The sequence below is a fragment of the Rhipicephalus microplus genome, chromosome X, assembly GCF_043290135.1.
Source record: "Rhipicephalus microplus isolate Deutch F79 chromosome X, USDA_Rmic, whole genome shotgun sequence".
Classification (NCBI taxonomy): domain Eukaryota; kingdom Metazoa; phylum Arthropoda; class Arachnida; order Ixodida; family Ixodidae; genus Rhipicephalus; species Rhipicephalus microplus.
The window spans coordinates 163,490,816-163,509,592 of NC_134710.1; the positions used below are offsets into that span (position 1 = coordinate 163,490,816).

Sequence of the window (18,777 nt, forward strand, 5' to 3'; positions counted from 1 at the left end):
CGTTTCACAAGCCACAGGAAGAAACATTTAGAAACTATATTCAGAAAACTAAACATTACTTTTAACTCTGAAAATATCCTTTCCCTTGGGGCTTCCTCTCTGGGCCACACTGTGTAACACTTTGTAAATTTCTCAGACACACAAGAAAGTCTGCTTGTTAAATTTTCTTTTTTTTAAGTAATGAAATTCCAGTTCTTTGTAATTACCATGCATTTATTTATTTCAATAATTAGTTATTTAAATACTTTATTTGTATGTCACCTTATGATTATCTACTCTTATATTCCTTAGATGAGTGACTAATCATTTTTCTTCACCAAAATTGGTTTTTCCACATTATAATAACCGCCAGTTTAATAGGCAATTCCCCATAGTGGGCACGAGCCAAAGCATATAGGAACAGGCAAGCAAGCAAGCATTGAATGATCCTCTCTTTACGCAATTTGCATTGTCTGACCCCTGGTTGTTCTTGTGATGTTCTAAAACGCTTTATTACTCATATTAGCACAATTCCTTTCCCGACATCAAGCCTGCCTAAGGTCAGTTTTGAAATGAGTTTCAAGCGCCAACATGGCTCAGTGGTAGAATACTGGGACACTAGGACACATGGTGAGGTGTGACACATGGTGAGGTGTGACGACGGTGATGTGTGCGGCAGGGCTGGGGAATCTCATGGCGGAGTTAATGGTGCTGACAGCACTGCCCGCCAAGAAGTGCCAGCGCAGATGGAGCGGTGTATCTGCTCGGTGGACTGTCAATCTCAGAAATGGGCAATCCAGTGGCTCGAGGGGACCCTGGCCAGGCAGAGGAGAACGGGAACTCGTGACCTGCAAGCGCGGAGCGCGGGAACTCAAGTATCCTCTGTCCGGTCAGGTTCAACCCTCGAGTTCTTGGCCCAGTGTTTCTAGGACTGCATAGACTAGAACATTAGAAGGGTAGACCGCGCCCTGCGAGGCTGGCACCTACCCAACGCAGGATCCTGTGAATAAAGTTTTTTCTCTCTCTCTAGAATGAACACTGGGCTTGCAGACAGCGAACTCGGGTTCAAATCCCATTAAGTCCTTGGTGTTTTTTTATTTCTTGTGATATTCGTTACAGACCCCGGCGGTGGACAGCTACAGTTTTACATGTGACCTGTGTTTCGATATCATAACAGTTTTTGCTTTAAAAAATATGACAAGCTAATTTCCCAGATATACTTTAGAGAACAATTAGTGTGGAGAATAATAAGGCTACCCATAATGCTGGTGTATGTGCACACACACGGGCCACAAGGAATTACATTTTAATAATAAACGCATGCTGCAGAAAACTTAATTATGATTAATGGACAAGATGTAACTTCGTCCTCTATCAGTTTAGGAAGTGAGCTTAGTTGGTAGCATAAGATATTGAAACATGGTGTTGTTACACCACCTATGCTTTGTTAGCTCTGGATGTTAATGCGGGACAGACACTGGTCGGGTTTTCTGCTTCCCTCAGTCTCACTCCTGCAGAGTTTCTCACTGCACTGTTGCCAAACTTCATTAGAATCTCCCTCCCATATTTTCTTATTACAAGCAGTTCACCTATCGAACCATGCCATTCTTATTGTTTTCACTCCTCCCAAACAACTATCAATAGGCTTCAACATGTGCAGGATATCGATCTCTCATCATGCTTTTAATATGGTCACGAGCATGGAATGATCACTCTGGCACGGGTGCTAAAATGTTACCGAATGGTCGAAGACGACAATGTTGTGGGGCTGAGTCTAGAGCTGCCCTATGGACCACATTCCTGTGTGCTGTGTGCAGTGCTAGCTCAACCAATGCTAACTGAATAAATACTCCCCCGTAAGTACACATACACTAAAATTCAAAGAATTATCTAGGCAAATTTAAGCGCTTTACAGGAGGGTGTCTGTGCCATGCATGTTTCATTAAAGCACACAGAGCAGCCCTACAATGCACTGGAGTGAGAGTAGTGATGCCTCTGAAAGAATATATTTCCACGCAAAATTTTTCCTTTTTTTTCTTGCTACAGCACAGGCTTACAAAAGCACCTGGGTGACATAAGATTGGCAACAGCATTAGGAGGACACATTCAGTTATGCTCCCCCATTTTCTAAAGGATTGAAGAGATTTACATGAGTATACACAATGCTTTGCTATTTCCTAAAAACTATGGCCATGATCAGTGCCTAACTTCTCACATATAAGGGCTGTCACACACGTTCATGACAGTGTGGGTGCACCATTATAAGGGGAGCCTTGAAAGCCTCTACAGAGCATTATTTTTAATGCAAGATTGTGGGCTCCCTGTAGCATGCAGGAGTGTTTATTTTCGTTGTACGCTCATGGAAGCATTGTCCATAGATTGCAAGTTTTCTTACAGTGTTCAGAAAGTGTTGCAGCAACCTTTTCAAAATCTGAATAATATCAACTAAACCATCGTTATACTTTCATTGGCTTTTTGCGTGCTGTTAAAACTTTCCTAATTATCAGCAGAGTGAAAATGAAGTCATGCTTTCATCATCAAAGGTGGCAGTATGTATTGCATTTCCCAAGGTTGAATAAGCTATGTCACGACTCATCTCCTACTTTGTTCTTGAATTTGGAACATATGTAGTGCAGTTGTTGCTGCTGCCTCTAATATGACTCACACTCACCCATGGGAATTGGCCAAGAGTTGATTATATGACTTCGTAGACATTTCGATGATTGGATTTTGATGACCAACCAAACAACAGACGTAAATCAAAAAGAGTGCAACTTGCAGTGCCTCCTTTTTCTATATGACAAATACTGAAAATGCAATGCCATTACTCAACATCCCTCCAATCCTTTTTTTTTTTCCACGAAGCTCTGGTTTGTCAAATTTATTAGTGGAGTTAAGCTTAAGCTTCACACTGCAAGAGTAAAGTGCTTAAAAGTTTGGCTGTTCTGGTAGTGTTTAGACATGAATTATCCCTATTGGTCAAGGCGTTTCCACATGGGGACATTAAAAAAAATAATTTAGCTAGTAACAATAGAAAAAAAAAACATTAAACATAACCTTCCATTCATAGAAAACACCCTGCCACGGTGGTCAAGTGGCCATCGATATACTGCCACACGGCAAAGTGAGCCGGCATATATACATGTGCCACCAAAGATTCCGGGTTTTCAGTAGCGGCCACATAAGTTCCAGAACAACTTGTCATGTACGCGTTGTGTGCGCATTTAACCCGCGACCTGCTGACCCGCAGGTCGCGGGTTCCAATCCCGGCTGTGGCAACTGCATTTCCGATGGAGGCGGGAATGTTGTAGGCCCGTGTACTCAGATTTGGGTGCACGTTAAAGAACCCCAGGTGGTCGAAACTTCCGGAGCCCTCCACTATGGCGTCTTTCATAATTATCTAGTGGTTTGGGACGTTAAACCCCCCAAATCAATAAATTAATAGAAAATAGCTGTATAAGCCACTATAGTAGAGCAATTAAAAATGGGCATAATTACAAAGACTTTAAAGTGCACTACCATCTTTGATTTGCTCTGTATTACTGAACTTTGTGTTATTCTGTGCATTGCAAAGCTGCCAAATTAGTAACAATCAGCACAAAATGAACATATTACTTTCAACTTATAGCGCACCACCTAGCAGAAGTATATAATCTGTAAAAAATTTTTGCAACTACACAAACTCAGGGGTGGAAGCAGGCTTCAGTCCTTTAGAGCAACTATAATGGGGTTTTGTAGCAGCTTTGAAGCAGTAAAAAGGAAGTTTTGGATCAGGTCTCGAGCAGCAAAAAGGTGTGTTTTGGAGCGTTGAAATTTAGTTTTGGAGCCATTTCTCGGGCCACACATTCCTGTTAATTAGAATTTTCGCTTTCTGGTATGCGCAAATTTTCAGTGGTTTTTACTAAGCATGCAATGCTGATCAAGCAACCAGATTTAACTGAAATTCATATATATTAGGCCTTACAACATCAAAGGTGCAAGGGGAGCAACTCAAAGAAAAAACATAAGCGGCTCTCTGGACAGCTACTAGACCACAGATGAATAAAAAAAACTTGATGTTAAAATGTTGCAATGTTCAAAATGTGATTGAAATACTACATCCAACATGAACAGCAACTCAAGACTAGAGATGAGCTAATATAATAAAAGTTATCTTCATACTAAACCCATGGGGCCCTATAAAAATAAATGTAAAAAACTTTCTTCCGGTCATTGAAGTGCCACAGTTGACATGAGAACCACGACGAAACTTAGATGTGCTAGCTGCACCATTGCTAGACAATTAAGTGAAAAAAATGTTATTACGATAGGAGCTATATGGACAAAAGACGGGTTTTTGCCGTCGCCGCCATGTTGCACGTAAACTACAAGTAGGTACCATTCTCCGCTCATCGAACGTTTTACCCATGGGTGAAATTGCGCAAGCTGAAGTGATGAGCGCTGCTCAAGCAGAGATTAAACGAGACAGCCAATCTCAGTCGCTCGGAGGGCACATGTGTTAGCATCCCACTGCGGGTTAAAACTGCCATCGAATGCTCAAGCAGAGAGCAAACATGCGGCCGTCTTGAAAAAAAAGGGGAGCTCGCTTGAGAAGCAGCTGTGAACGTTGATTCTCTTCTAATCAAGAGCGTTGTTGCGACAGCTGGCACGCACGATATTGGCAAGCATGAGCACACGGCTCGTAAACCATTCTACGTGTTGCGCTTTCAACAGAAAGAGATTGTGCGTAAGAACATTTTTCCTTAGAGCGAACGTACTTGTTCTCTTACACAAGCATTCTGTAGCTGTGAGTATCACGATGCTGGATGCATAAGAGTTGGCGACCAGCCTTCGTATTGTCACAGGGTTCTTGATGTCGACGAAGGCAGCAGCCATTGTTTTCATGAGTGAACTATTTATTTGGGCTAACCTGTGTCCAGAAAATGAAACGTCACTGTACAAAAAATACACGCTGTAGACAGATACAAGCGAACATAGAGCCTTGGCCGTCGATATACTGCCACACGGCAAAGTGAGCCGGCATATATACATGTGCCACCAATCCGGCGTTTTCAGTAGCGGCCACATAAGTTCCAGAACAACTTGTAATGTACGCCTTGTGCGCGCAATCTAACCGGAAGGTTCTAAGATTATCTAGATGGTCTTCACTCATTCGGGCGCTTTGCACAAGGCAGCATTGCACATGCGCCATTACCAGAAAGGAGCACTTTACCATTACCAGAAAGGAGCACATGCGCCATTACCATTTTACCTTCATTTTAGGGACATTTGGCTACTTTCCACGATATCACGAAGCATTATCAATTAGGTCGTAGGTCCTTTCCATTGCCACACGAAAAGTTGTCTAGGCCACAGGCAATCTCATTTCGCATGCTTCAGACAGGAACATACCCTAGCCTCGTAACCTATAGCCATTAAGTTGATATTTCAGAACTTTGTCCGGACTGTCACAATCGCAGTGATGTAAACCATATGCTCTGGAGGTGCCCCTCTTTACAAGGAAAAAATGAAGAATTTTCCGAAAATTCTTTTCATTTAATGCTCATGAGTCCGGTTCTCATACAACTCAAGGCTGTCCAGAACGCCCACGATGCGGTGCTCCTTACGTGGGAGCGCCCCTCGATCTTACTCCTATAAAACGAGGGTGGAATCCTTCAGGACCCCGATAAATTTTTCATTCATCCATGCCAAAAAACTCGTCCCACCGTTGCCGAGCAACGGCCGAGCGCCTGCCGTGCTTGGCAGTTGCTAGGCAATGGTACGGCGAATTTTTCGCAACACGACTGCTGTCTTTATAGTTTGCCTAACAGCTTTGCTGGTAAAACATATATAGAATCGCATCTAAGGTATGCACACAAATGCAACCTTCACATGATTAATGCATTCTGTTCACAACGTGGCCGAACTAATCTGACAGGGACGCGGTTGCGTCCTTTGTTGAGTCGATGATAAAACTCGACTGAACTTGGCGTTGCACGCACAAATCGCCGTTTATGTGCAGCATGTCCGATTGGCGCAGAACTTTTACATTCGTCACACGCGTCACTATTTGTTTTTGGGGGGGTAACCTCAGGATCACTAAGATTAAGATAAATGAATTTGGAGGCCATCATTACATGCAACAGAAATAGTTATCAAGAGAATACTCCAAATTCATTATTTTACATTACATACTATTTCTCTTTACTCTTATTTGCTGTGAAGGAACTTTGCAAGGTGCCATAGCACTAGTGAAAGAAATCCTACAAATGCCACATTTTTCTTCTTCAATTAACAACTTTTGCATTTGAAATAAAGCAAAATTTTATTGCAGTATTCTTTAGGTAGTACAAGCAAGGCTGCACAATATTTTGAAAGTTTAACATCCAAATAATTTTCAAAGGTCTGCACAAGCGAATTCCTTGCCAAAAAACTTGAGACATCTTCAAGGGAAAGGCTCACCCCCAGACACTGACTAAAAGAAAAAAAACTTCAATACAGACATTTTGTTCTGTAGTTAAGAGGGGACGAGGGTCATAAAAAATGTTTTTTATTTATCATTTTATTATCATAAGAATTACTATGAATGTGTACCATTGAATGGAGATTTCAAATCTGCAAACAGATTTCCAATATCTCATTTAGAAAAAGAAATAATTACAAATTTGCACACTAAAATGAGACGATTTCTTACGAATCATTATGATAACTCGCAATAAAAAAGCTAGTTTTTCGAAACTACATGTTTTCTCTAACAGGTTCATCCCACAGGCTAGATGTCATCCCACAAACTAGATGTCAAAATGGATATTTCTTTCATCAGAAATAATTTTTAGACTTGACAGGTAAAAATGAGCTTCCAGTAATTAGCTGGTATGTATCATACAACTACAATTCTATTAAGGTTAGAGAAAAAGAAAAGCTTTAGCCTGTAGTTAAAATGCTGTGGAAAAAAATGGTACCAAGTTTGTTTAGATATCTTTAGAGAAACTTGCTAAAAACTTCCACAAGGCAGACTCACTTCACAAAAATAACAATCCCAAAAAAATTAGGTCTCCAGTTTTAAAAACATTTGTACTTTCCTATATTAAGCTTTTAACAAAAAGAAATGGTACTTTGCCATAATATAAAAGTTTTCCAAAACATACTTATGAATATAAATACCTCATATTGTAATTTTTGAAAGTCAGCATTTTTTTTACAGTGTTCTGCTATTTTAAGACCCTCGTCCCCCCCTTAGGTGTCTGCGAGTCTGCCTTTTCCTTTAAGATGAACACAAAGCAAGTAGGCCAAATGTCAGTTTAGTTACAGTGACCTTTGTGATAGTAAGCTTAGCACAACTCAAGAACCACACGTAAAAACATGTTTGATGACTTTGAAGGCATGTTTATCAGGTCAATTTGCACAGTGAAAATGGTCACTGTGCAAGAAAATTTATTACACCAAAAAAAAATGAAGGAAACAAAGGACTAGCATTATGTACAGATAAAAAAAATCACATTCTTTGGGTAATGTGCAGCAACTCCTACACAGCAGAAGCACTTGTGCCAGCCAGTGCACTAACTGCAAAAAAAAAACATAGAAAAGAAGCCAAAAGTATATAGGAGTAGCAAGCTTTGGAGTAAGCACACTGCAGGAAAGGTTGATGTTTCTTTGTTGGGAGAGGGTATAGCAGAAATAAATGAATTTTTACTGTTCCTGTTTACACTCCCTTAAAAGGCACAATTGCATGAAAGTCTACCATTGTGATACCGTACCGTGCAGAGTGGTAACGCAAGCGTTCATTCTGGCAAAAACCACATTTGAGTACTGCCATGATAATTTTAAGCCGCAATAGTGATGCAATTCCAGGAATGACCAAACTTCAATGGAGAGGTAGTAACCTTATCACTGATATCACCACTAGAAAGCGCTTGGAAAGTGCTGACAACAACAATGCATTCAGTGCAGAAGATATGTCATGGCTGTAAAAGTTTCCGTGGAACAGCAAGTTCCACAAATTGCATTACGCTACTTGACAAATGGCAGTACATGGAGGGTAGACATGCGAATTCGCTCACTATGGGAGCATACACAGAAACACCACAATAGTTCTGCACCACAATGCCACACCTTCCCTTCTGATTTGTATGCAAAATGAATGCCTCTCCAGACTAGACAATAACATTCCAACACCGATGTGGAAAAAAAAAGAGTAAAAGAGGACCTCAAATACAAGTGCTCCATTTTTACATACTTATATAAGTTTCAGTCGAAGCATCTTTAATGGAGAAACAACAAATGCTATACAGTTATCACATAGACTTTGCACACCTACTGGCTACAGCAAGTCCTCCCTTCAATGGGAACTAAACAATGTTGCTTCATTAAATTGATTTTCTTGGTGGTGCGAAATTTCTCAATGCCCCACTAATCCCAGCTAAAGCACTTGCTCCACCAGCATGGTGACAAATAACAAGCAATGGCACTGGCTCTGTTTTGTGAAAAAAAGTAATGTGCACCTGCGTCAACAGCTGCCTTTAAAATCTAGCATCTCTGCTGGAGCTGCATGTCATACTATATATAAGCTTTGGACAAACCTGGGTGTGTACTAGTAAACAATGTGCGCTGACACTTGCTGAACTATCACACCCTTTTAAAAGGCAACAGTGTAAACCTTCAACTTGCAGGACGTGGTATGTCAAAAGCAGATAGCAATTAAAAAAAAAAACTCCATCACTTTGTATGAAAAGTAGACAGTAAATGGCATCTTTGTGCAACTGCTTTGATCACACCTTACACTTTTGTCCTCACCTCAGTCATTCCTCATATATACAAGACTGTATATTACAATGCCCTAAATAAGCTGTACATTTGTAAGCAGCTTAGCAGAGGTGTAAAGCCTTTGTTGACAATGTCATCTCTTGGAGATGAACAAATGTGATGTCTGCTAAGCCAGCAGCATAGTCGCATGCTTTAAAAGATGATGTGCCTGCTTTTGAACTGACATTGTACTAATTGTGGCTATCCAACACATGGCACACAGGCTACATGTGTTTTGTACAGGCTGAGAAGAATGTTTATGCTATAAAACTAGCACATGAACTTCCAGTTCATGAACAGCAGAACATAATCTCAAGAACATAGCATGCATGAAGAGAGACAATTCCAGGCCCACAGTGGTCACTTTGACTGACTCTTTACAAATGTTCTAGTATTTGTTGCAAACTTACATCCTTGTGATTAGAAATGCGACCTTCAATATACAATATAATCCAGACTCAAAACTCTAGAGCTCCGTGCAGCAGAATCTCGGTAATCATCTTCAAGGGTGTTGCAGCAAAAAATATTTTTGAACATGTCGCCAGCAAGGAGAGCTCCAAATTTTGCTCTGCTGTCGCTTTCTTTATTTCAGAGTCTCTTCTTGCTTTCAAATTATCGTGCACACTGAACTTCTACGTAATTCTTTCTCTTGTTAATTTGTCACTGGTGGTTTCGACTGACATCCATACATATCTTAGGAATCAATGGTTTTGTCATAGTCCTAAAATTGACCTTCACTCTATGATATTAGCTTGACCAGTCAATACAAATACACTTGACCCCATGGCAATATAGATTGCAAATGAAATCTTTCTAAAGAACCTAGCAATCAGGAAAGTCAGACGAAAAAGGTTTGCACCAAACACAGAGCTCATGTTGCGTGCAAGCTGTCTGTAGTCCTTCCTGTACTCTAGGTTCCTGACAAAGAATGCAATACAAACTGATTCTCTTTTGTCCTACTATGTGAATGAAATGGCTGTAGTGTTTGCACTAGGGGGTGGTCTATGTGTTAAAGACATGCTATCATTGATGAAAAATGACATTTTTTGGTATAGTTTTGAGCAAACAAGACAGCTAAAAGTAAATTATATACATATTTACTTAATTTGAACATGCACCTTTTTTTTGTGAGAATCTGAAAATTACACCTTACAAATCATACATGAAACTCAAACGGTGTTCATGGCATTGGCAGCGGCCTCACTGTCAGAGCCAGAGTCATCACCACAACCATTCAAGACAACAGAAAAAAGTTTTGCACAAGTTGGTGCAGGTCATACCGTTACTTCTAATAATTCACTGTTATGACTTGCCCAGCCGTTTAAAAAGTCCCAAATTTGTCACCTGCGAGGTAGAGAATAAGAGCTTGCCAACGATGCACAAGAGCTTGCCTCCTTAACAGCAACAGGAAAACTCGAAGGCACCACTGGCCTGCCAACCATGCTACTGCAAGACGTTGCAGCTCATGGATTTCATCCCCTAGAATTGTGTCCCAAATGCTTGTACTTTTCAAATTTTTTAGCGTCACACAAAATGCAATTTTGTTCGGAGAATCTTGCAAATTGGTATCACCTTGAAACCAAGATCATATAACCGAGATTCTGCTATGCTACACTGTACACTTGCTCAGACAAAAAAATGGGCCTGATGCATAATTATTGCACAAACACACATAAAAAAACAGCCCTCTAGATAGGCCACCAAGAAAATTATCCACAGATCAGACGTAGCAAGACAGAAACAGTCCAACTTTTGGGAGCAGCTTCTGGAGAAAAGAAATACTAAACAGTTATTTTTTTAAACCCTGCCTCTTGATGCATTTCTGATATGTGGTACACACCACTGGCCCGCATTTCTTTTTCTAATGTTACGAATGGTGTGTTCCTCAAGAAAGCCACGAGCTTTCATAAAGGACAGATGTCAACAAGACTGTCTTGAACACTCACTTCATTCAGACAGCTCTATAAGCATCCAAGGGACTCTATCTAACATGAAAGAAAGGAAATGCTGATAGAGGAGGAACTTCAGTTGGCGTTAACCGGTGGTGGCTGTTCCGGAATGAGTGAGGTGAAGAAGGTTGCCACGAACGTCCAGGCTGTTGTGAGTGGTGATACCCCAGGCTCTGGCGGTGCATCATTGCCATCATGGTCCATTGCCTCTTCAAACTGCTCTGGGCCAGCTTGTCCCTGCAGAAGACGCACAGCTTTTTATCTTGCAAAACATTAGTAAGACAAAAGAAAAAACTTTTTTTAATGAAGTTCTTAATTATAGGATACAAGAGGTCGGCTATAGTATTTACTCGATTCTACCGCGCCCTCGATTGTAACGCGCACCCGATTTCCACGACGAAAAAAAAAAAAGGCAAGACATCGATTGCAACGCGCACCCATTTTTCTTGCTGGCCCGCACGATCACACCACTCGAAAAATTAACTCCTTTCGGGAGCGTCTTCCATTTAAATAAAAGGTACGGGGGAAGCTTGTGCCCATCTGACCTGTAACAGAGCATTGCCGTCACTAGTTTTACCGTGGACCGAGGTCAGCACGCGAACTTGCTTCGCCCCCTTCTTCTCGACGGTTGTGGTGCCAGGCATGCCCAAGTAAAGAGGCTTCTGATCGGCATTCCCGATTTGCCCAAGCAGGTAGCCGTTGTTGTGCCGCAAGTTTAGGACGAACCTCTGAAAACTGTGAAGCTTGTCATCGTACTCCTTCGCAAAACTTTTCGCATATGCCCGTTCACTTTCGGAGGGAAAAGCCTTTCCTCTTCATAAAGTTAGTTAGCCAGCACCTGCTCGCTTTAAACTGGCTCCGCATTAGCCCTTTTTCTAAGGCTAACTGCATAGCCCGCACTTGGAGCAGTTCTGTCGTCACGGGCCGCTGTGCCGCTCGCTGCTCACGCACATACTCGCCAAGCAGCTCTTCAATTTGCGAAAACCGACCCTGCTGTGGTCCACTGAAGCCTTTGCGTGAAGCTTTGCTGTCGACAATCTTCTGCTTTCGTTTCCGCCAGTCCGGCACGTACGTTTCAGGAACTCCTAACGACCGCGATGCGGCCCGATTCCCATCCGTTTCTGCACACGCGATGAATTTTTTATTTTTTTTTAAAGCGGCATCGTGGTGCACTCGAGTTTTTGGAGTCGGCCCTTTCATGCCGTCGATGCAAATGCACTACAAGATGACGAACTCCTCGGCACACGTACAAAGTGTCGCACATGCGAAACACATAGGCAGAAATGGCCAACGCGCCATGTCGACGCACGTAGGGGGCGGCCATTTTGAAAATGCCGATGGCAATAGAATGACCGCATTCATTTTTTTTTCGTACTCGATCCTAACGCGCATGCGATTTATGAACTCGCTTAATCATAAAAAAGGTGCGCGTTAGATTTGAGTAATTACGGTATACACTTGAACCTCGGTATAACGAAACCAGATATGACACAATTTCACTTATAACGAAGTAAATAAAAAATAGTCTTGCAATAGATATAGTTTTAGGAATATACCTTTATAACAAATTTTCAAATATAACAGACTTATTTTCGTGTAAGATGCAACTTTGTTATAATAAGGTTTGAAAGTAATAAGAAAGTCATTCCTGTGAAGAGTCCATTGCCTTTCCAAAAAGCAGGCACTGGTAATTTTTGAAAAGATGAAATTTAGCCAATATCACTACAAAAGCTAAAGCCGAAGAGCCAATCTTTCATACCCTAGAAAATGGCCAGAATGAGAATGGTTAACGACAGTCTATCTACATAGTTTTGTGGCAGTGAAGGCTGCACTTGTTAGGATAACATGCGTTGTGCACGAAGATTTAAGGATGTATAAGAGTAACACCACTGCAATTGGTGTAGGAAGTACCATATTTTCTTGCATATAACTCGCACCTTTAACTTTGAACACCCCCCCCCCCCCAAAAAAAAAAATCCTCGCACATAAGTGGCATCCTTAGCTTAAAAAAAGTGTTTTGGGAAGTCACAACTGTACAGAACATGACAATCTCGTTTACAAAAGAACTTTATTTCGTGGCGATCGCCGCAACGTGGACGGTGCCGATTTCCATTTCTTCAATTATCGCCCGACTCGCCGCTGTCGCTGCTGCCATCCGAGGCTTCGTCGCCGCTCTTGAAGACGCTATCCTCTTCGGTGCCATCCAAGCAATTGCTGATAGCGCATTTTTTGAAGCTTTTGCGCACCATGTCGACCGGAATCGCCCCCCATGCATCCATGATCCACTGGCATAGCAGCACAATATCTGGCCTCCGCATGTGCCCAGTCAGTGTCAGGATGTAATGGCCGTCAGCAATCCACGTGCACCTTGAACAGCTTATTGAGGCACACGTCCAATGGCTGTAACATGGAAGTCATGCCATTGGATATGATCACAAGGTCGGTGCGGTGGTCAGCAAGGCGCGCTTTCACTGCATCAGTGCAGTGGCCTTGAAACGAGTCCAACACCAGCATCAATCACTGTCAGTACGATCAGTGTCAGTACGATCACAGATTTCATGTGTCAGTACGATCACAGATTTCAAGCCCTTTTTCTGCAGAGTGGCGTTTATGGGCATCTCGAAGTACACCGGCGTTTGATCAGCATTTTCCACTTGGGAGAGCAAGTAGTTGTGCTCCTTCCGCAGCCCGATGATGTAACGTTGATAGCTCAACAGCTTATCCTCGAAGGCGTTGGGAAGCCGCTGGCACACACTCATTCGCCGCCGTATCGAAAATCAGTGCCTGGCCATGAATCACTGGAGCCATCCACGGCTCGCACAAACTAGCGCGAGATGTTCATCCCATGGGCCAACCTCAGTGCTTCCATTTGCCCCATCTATGTTGACACAGCGTGGCCACAACCCCTTCGCTCCTTAATAAATTTGACAAGCTGCATCTCAAGAAAAGGGTATACACCAGTCTTCGGGCCGTGAAATGCTCGCTTCTCCTTGCGTGCACTTTTGAGAGAGGTTTTTTTTTTTTTCGCCAGTTGCGAATGCAGGACTCGTCAATGTCATGCCTCCTTGCAGCAGCTCTCTTGCCGATTTCTTCCGCAGCAGCTATAATCTTGAGTTTTTCTTTCGCGGTGAAAGATTGCCGCCGAGACCCACTCATGGTGCCTCACCAGACAAGGCTGACCAATGGTGCAAGCTGGGCACACCTGACTCTGAGAAAGAACCTGTGAAATAGCTGTTGTGGCGCTGTTGACCAAATCAAACAAAGCATGCAAAAAGCGAATAAGCATGCTATGGAGAGGATCTGTTTATGGCCTGTGTTGGCTTTTATTGGCTTTGCACCGGACGATGCTGATGGGGATGCGGACTGCACAGGAGGCCATGCATTGCCGTGAAGTCGACCTTCGCTTCTGGATTAATCACAGATAACCCGCACCCCCCTTTCCTTTTCAAGCGTTTATTATTATTTTTTTTTCAACTTTTGGTGCAGGTTAATGCGAGAAAATATGGTAGTCTTGTCATACAAGACGTCTTGTACAGGTACGGAAGCTGCACTCTTCGGCACTGCGGTTTCAAAAATGAAAGTGGTCGGTGTCCATCGCTGCAAAAATGACTAGCAACCACTTTCTGGAAATTTCAAAACAATGGGCCTTTTGCAGGAAGGATATTGATACTCCCATATGACCTAACTGTGAATCCCTGGAAACTACTATCACAATTTATATGTCTAGTCTTCTAATGGTGTCTGCTACCACAGTAGAAGTTATTATGAAGGTACCAAGCAAATAATGCATTGTCCTTGTTTTCAAGAATTTCTGAACGCATTCCTTGCAACACCCCGAATGGCAACACTTAGCCTGCAGCACAAACTGAAATATATTCCCACAAACTATGAAAATGAAGAGCACTATGTGATGATAGTAATGCACAAGTGATGAAGCATCTTACAAATGCCCACAATACCCAAAAGTAGGGATGCCTAACCTGTGGATGAATCTCTGCAGCCGGGTGGTCTGCCTGCTGCTGGTCCGCCTCTCTCTCACGGTTCTGATCGTGCCCCTGCTCTAGCTCCTGCTGCTGCCACAGAGCTGCAAACCAGCCTCCTTGGTACCTACAGAAGTAGTACAGACTCCATTGAGGCGTTGCACGATACTGGGCCAAAATTTCACCCAACTGTGAAAACTTGTTAATTGCTATCTCGCAGAAAAAATTTTAAAAAAAGTAAAAAGAAAAAATAGGAAAAGCATACACAAGTAAACATACCCAGGTATTTAGTGGAAATAATTGGTATAGCCTCCCGAAATCTTACCAATATTTTTTAGTGTTAACTCCACAACATTGTAGCAAATCGCAACATGATCAGGAATATAATGACAAGCACACAAAGTACTCAAGTGCACAGCCTGCTGCATGGCGTTTGCAAAGGCTCGATAAGCCGAAACGACTGGCAGCTTCATTTGCACAGTTATCCTGTGTGCAAAAATGTTGGAAGTCACATTATATCGAAGTAGGCGAGAGGCAGCATGATGTGTTTGCTCACTTCGACTAGCATTGTTCATTGCCAAAGCATTGAATGAGAGTGTGGTCATCAAGCGAAATCTGTTCATGTTTGCTTCAGCGCACATTGCAAAATCCTTGTTAATTTACAATATTTATATTCAAATATAAGCATAGCCATTTACTGAGAATTTGAGTCTTATAGTTAATTAGCACATTATAAACAAAATTGGTAGAATTAGTGGGTGCTGAATTGTTGAGGAAGTGAGAATAAAAGCTCTACCGTAAAATGCAAGGCAACGAACCTATCTCAAGTAAGCACTTCCTCTAATTTCACTGCAAATTGCGAATTTCCATGCAGTTCTCCAATAGTTACTCTCCCATCTCCTCCTTTCCCTTACATGCACTACACCCTGATAATGCATATGTCCAGACAACAATAGCCTGCTTGAATCTCATTTAATTCAATCCTGCTAAGCAGCCTGCACCTGATATTTGCTATGAAGATTTGATTGAAAATTCTTTTCCCCACATAATGAATGCAACATAGTACACGACCTCTACGACGACTTTCAGGTTCGTGCAAAGTTCTCCCGAGCAAAAGTAAAGCCTTTGAGACCCATGTCTGTAGCAGATAGCTTAATTAAACCAACAGACAATGAAGGCGAGGGAGGCATAAGAAACATTGTCCGAAACTATTAGCTGTAGTGTAGCATTCATGACATAAACAGAAAGAAAACAAAGCGGACACAAAGTCAACTAGCAGATAGTAGGGATCAAACCTTAAAACCTTCAGATAATGCATCTGACGCTTCGCCGATTGAGCTTCATTGGCAGTTGTTTTATCATCTACTTCCTTGAGCATCTTTGAGAGTAACTCGGAGAGTGACAGCAAGTGCAACTCACAGCCATGACTATGGGTATAGAACACTCTTGAAGAAAAAAACGTAGCGCAAAATAAACAAGGACGACAGAAAAACATGGGACTGGTGCTACACTCAGCGACTTTTCTTGACAGAACTAAGGAGGCAGCAGAACCAAAGTACATGCCTGTCATCGCACCAAAATTTTCCACAACATTGTTTCACAACCTTCTCCCCCCACTTTGTTCCACAACTTCTTTCTCTGCAGATTGGTGGCCTGCCATAGCTTCATGTGACCCTGCCTAAGTCTGGTTGACATAAAAGGCTGTCCAGGCCACCTAGGCTGCCCTCGTGAGCTACCGTAATTACTCGAATCTAACGCGCACCTTTTTTCCAGTTAAGCGAGTTCATAAATCGCATGCGCGTTAGAATCGAGTACGAACAAAAAAATTACAATCAATCTATTGCCATCAGCAAATCCAAAATGGCCGCCCCCTACGTGCGTCAGCTAGCCACCATAGCATGGCGCGTCGGCCATTTCTGCCTGTGTTTCCCATGTGCGGCACTTCGTACGTGTGCTGAGGAGTTCATCATCTAGTAGTGCATTAGCATCGACGGCGTGGAAGGGCCGACTCCAAAAATTCGAGTGCATCACGATGCCGCTTTTAAAAGAAAAGTCATCGCGTGTGCAGAAACGGACGGAAATCGGGCCGCATCGCGGTCGTTCGGAGTTCCCGAAACGTGCGTGCGGGACCGGCGGAAACAAAAGCAGAAGATTGCCGACAGCAAAGCTTCACGCAAATGCTTCAGTGGACCACAGCAAGGTCTGTTTCCGCAAATTAAAGAGCTGCTCGGCGAGTATGTGCTTGAGCAACGAGCGGCACAGCAGCCCGTGACGACAGAACTGCTCCAAGTGCGGGCTATGCAATTAGTATTAGAAAAAGGTCTAATGCGGAGCCAGTTTGAAGCGAGCAGGTGCTGGCTAACTAACTTTATGAAGAGGAAAGGCTTTTCCCTCCGAAGGGGAACATGCATATGCGAAAAGTTTTGCGGAGGAGTACGATGTAAAGCTTCACAGTTTTCAGAGGTTCGTCCTAAACTTGCGGCGCAACAACGGCTACCTGCTTGACAAATTGGGAATGCCGATCAGACGCCTCTTTACTTCGACATATCTGGCACCACAACCGTCAAAAGAAGGGGGCGAAGCAAGTTCGCGTGCTGACATCGGTCCACGGTAAAACTACAGTGACGGCAATGCTCTGTTACACGTCAGATGGGCACAAGCTTCGCCCGTACCTCATATTTAAATGGAAGACGCTCCCGAAAGGAGTCGTTTTTTCGAGTGGTGTGATCGTGCGGGCCAGCAAGAAAAATGGGTGCGCGTTGCAATCGATGTCTTACGTTTTTTTTTTTTTTTTTCGCAGTGGAAATCGGGTGCGCTTTACAATCGAGGGTGCGGTAAAATCGAGTAAATACGGTACTCACACGCAAGGCTTAAGCGAGCAACAATACAATGCCGCACTAGCTTCTGGGTGCCACTGGATCGCGATATTAGATTTCAAAAGACCGACAATCTCCTTTCTTCCTTTTACAAACTTTAATATGATTAAAAAAAATAATACGAGCATAGTTTTCACTTTGTTAAGCAGTTTCAACTGTACATTAAACATGGTAGTGAACATCTCAAATATATAAACATTAGAGATGTGTGAATATTCGAACTTTCATATATTTTTCTAATAGTGCTTGCTCTTCGATTCCATTCGCACTGAAACTCTGACGATTTGAAGTATTCGAACTTCCCGAAGACAGATTTAACATCCAATTGGGCAGTTGACCATTCAAAATTTTTTTACCCCATCACACTCTCGTGTTGCGTAAAAGCTGCCTTTCAGACTCTGCTACGCTAGCAAATTTATTGATTCGAGAAAACGCTGATTCCAACGTGCAGATGGTATGCGCCGTTACAAAGGCCCCTTAATTTATCAATATGCTTCGCCGCATCACATTCTGGTATTGCAGAAAAGATGCCTATAGCGCTCCGCTATGGCTTCAGACTGATTGACTCATGAAAGCAGTGGTTCGAACCTACACGGCAGAGGCGAGGGTTTTAAATAATGCTATTTCAGACCGGAACGTAAAAAAAAAAAAAATTGGATGAAGATCTTTAGCATATGAAATTTGAGGTGTTTTTATATAATGATATCTACAGGGCAGATTAGCAACTCCGAATTTGAAAAGAGCAGGGCCTCGTCCGCCAAAATCATTTAGGCTTCCACAGAAGTCGTGGAGAGAATAGCAACATGGTTTCCTTTCATGTGTAAAGTGTTGTCGATGCCAAATTGGTTGCACCAAGTTATGTAAATAAGTACAATTAGTCTCTGCAATGATTTATCCTTGAAAAACAACTAGGGAACACCATTCCTTCAGCACTTCACCTACCTAGCCTAAAAGAAACACTTTCATGTTCTTAACTGATAAAAATGTGCTTAGGAATCCTCTGCAACTTTTTTTCTTTCTGCAATTTCACTTTGAAGCAATAAAAAAATATTCTATGAGATTTGCACTCAATCTTTAATACTTGAATTTGCTTCGTACTCAAAATTTTGCTATTTGCACAGCTCTAGTAAACATACAGTTCAGTGTTAGATTTTTGCTTGGAATGCTCAAGAGAGTGTTAGAACTACACTCAAACCTCATTATAACAAAGTC

General features: G+C 42.3%; 1 protein-coding gene across 6 annotated transcripts in view; it reads right to left on the reverse strand.

Moving 5' to 3' along the window:
• Positions 1–10,690: 10,690 nt before the first annotated feature.
• The window catches only part of Herp (Homocysteine-induced endoplasmic reticulum protein), a 57,193-nt gene continuing 49,106 nt past the window's right edge, over positions 10,691–18,777 (reverse strand). For all 6 annotated transcript variants that reach the window (XM_075878113.1, XM_037428498.2, XM_075878114.1 and 3 more), the window contains 2 exons: positions 14,690–14,816; positions 10,691–10,946 (listed from right to left, as the gene is read on the reverse strand). In XM_075878113.1, coding sequence (XP_075734228.1) covers positions 10,785–10,946; positions 14,690–14,816 — 289 coding nt within the window. In that variant the 3' untranslated portion in view covers positions 10,691–10,784. The remainder of the gene's footprint in view (positions 10,947–14,689; positions 14,817–18,777) is intronic.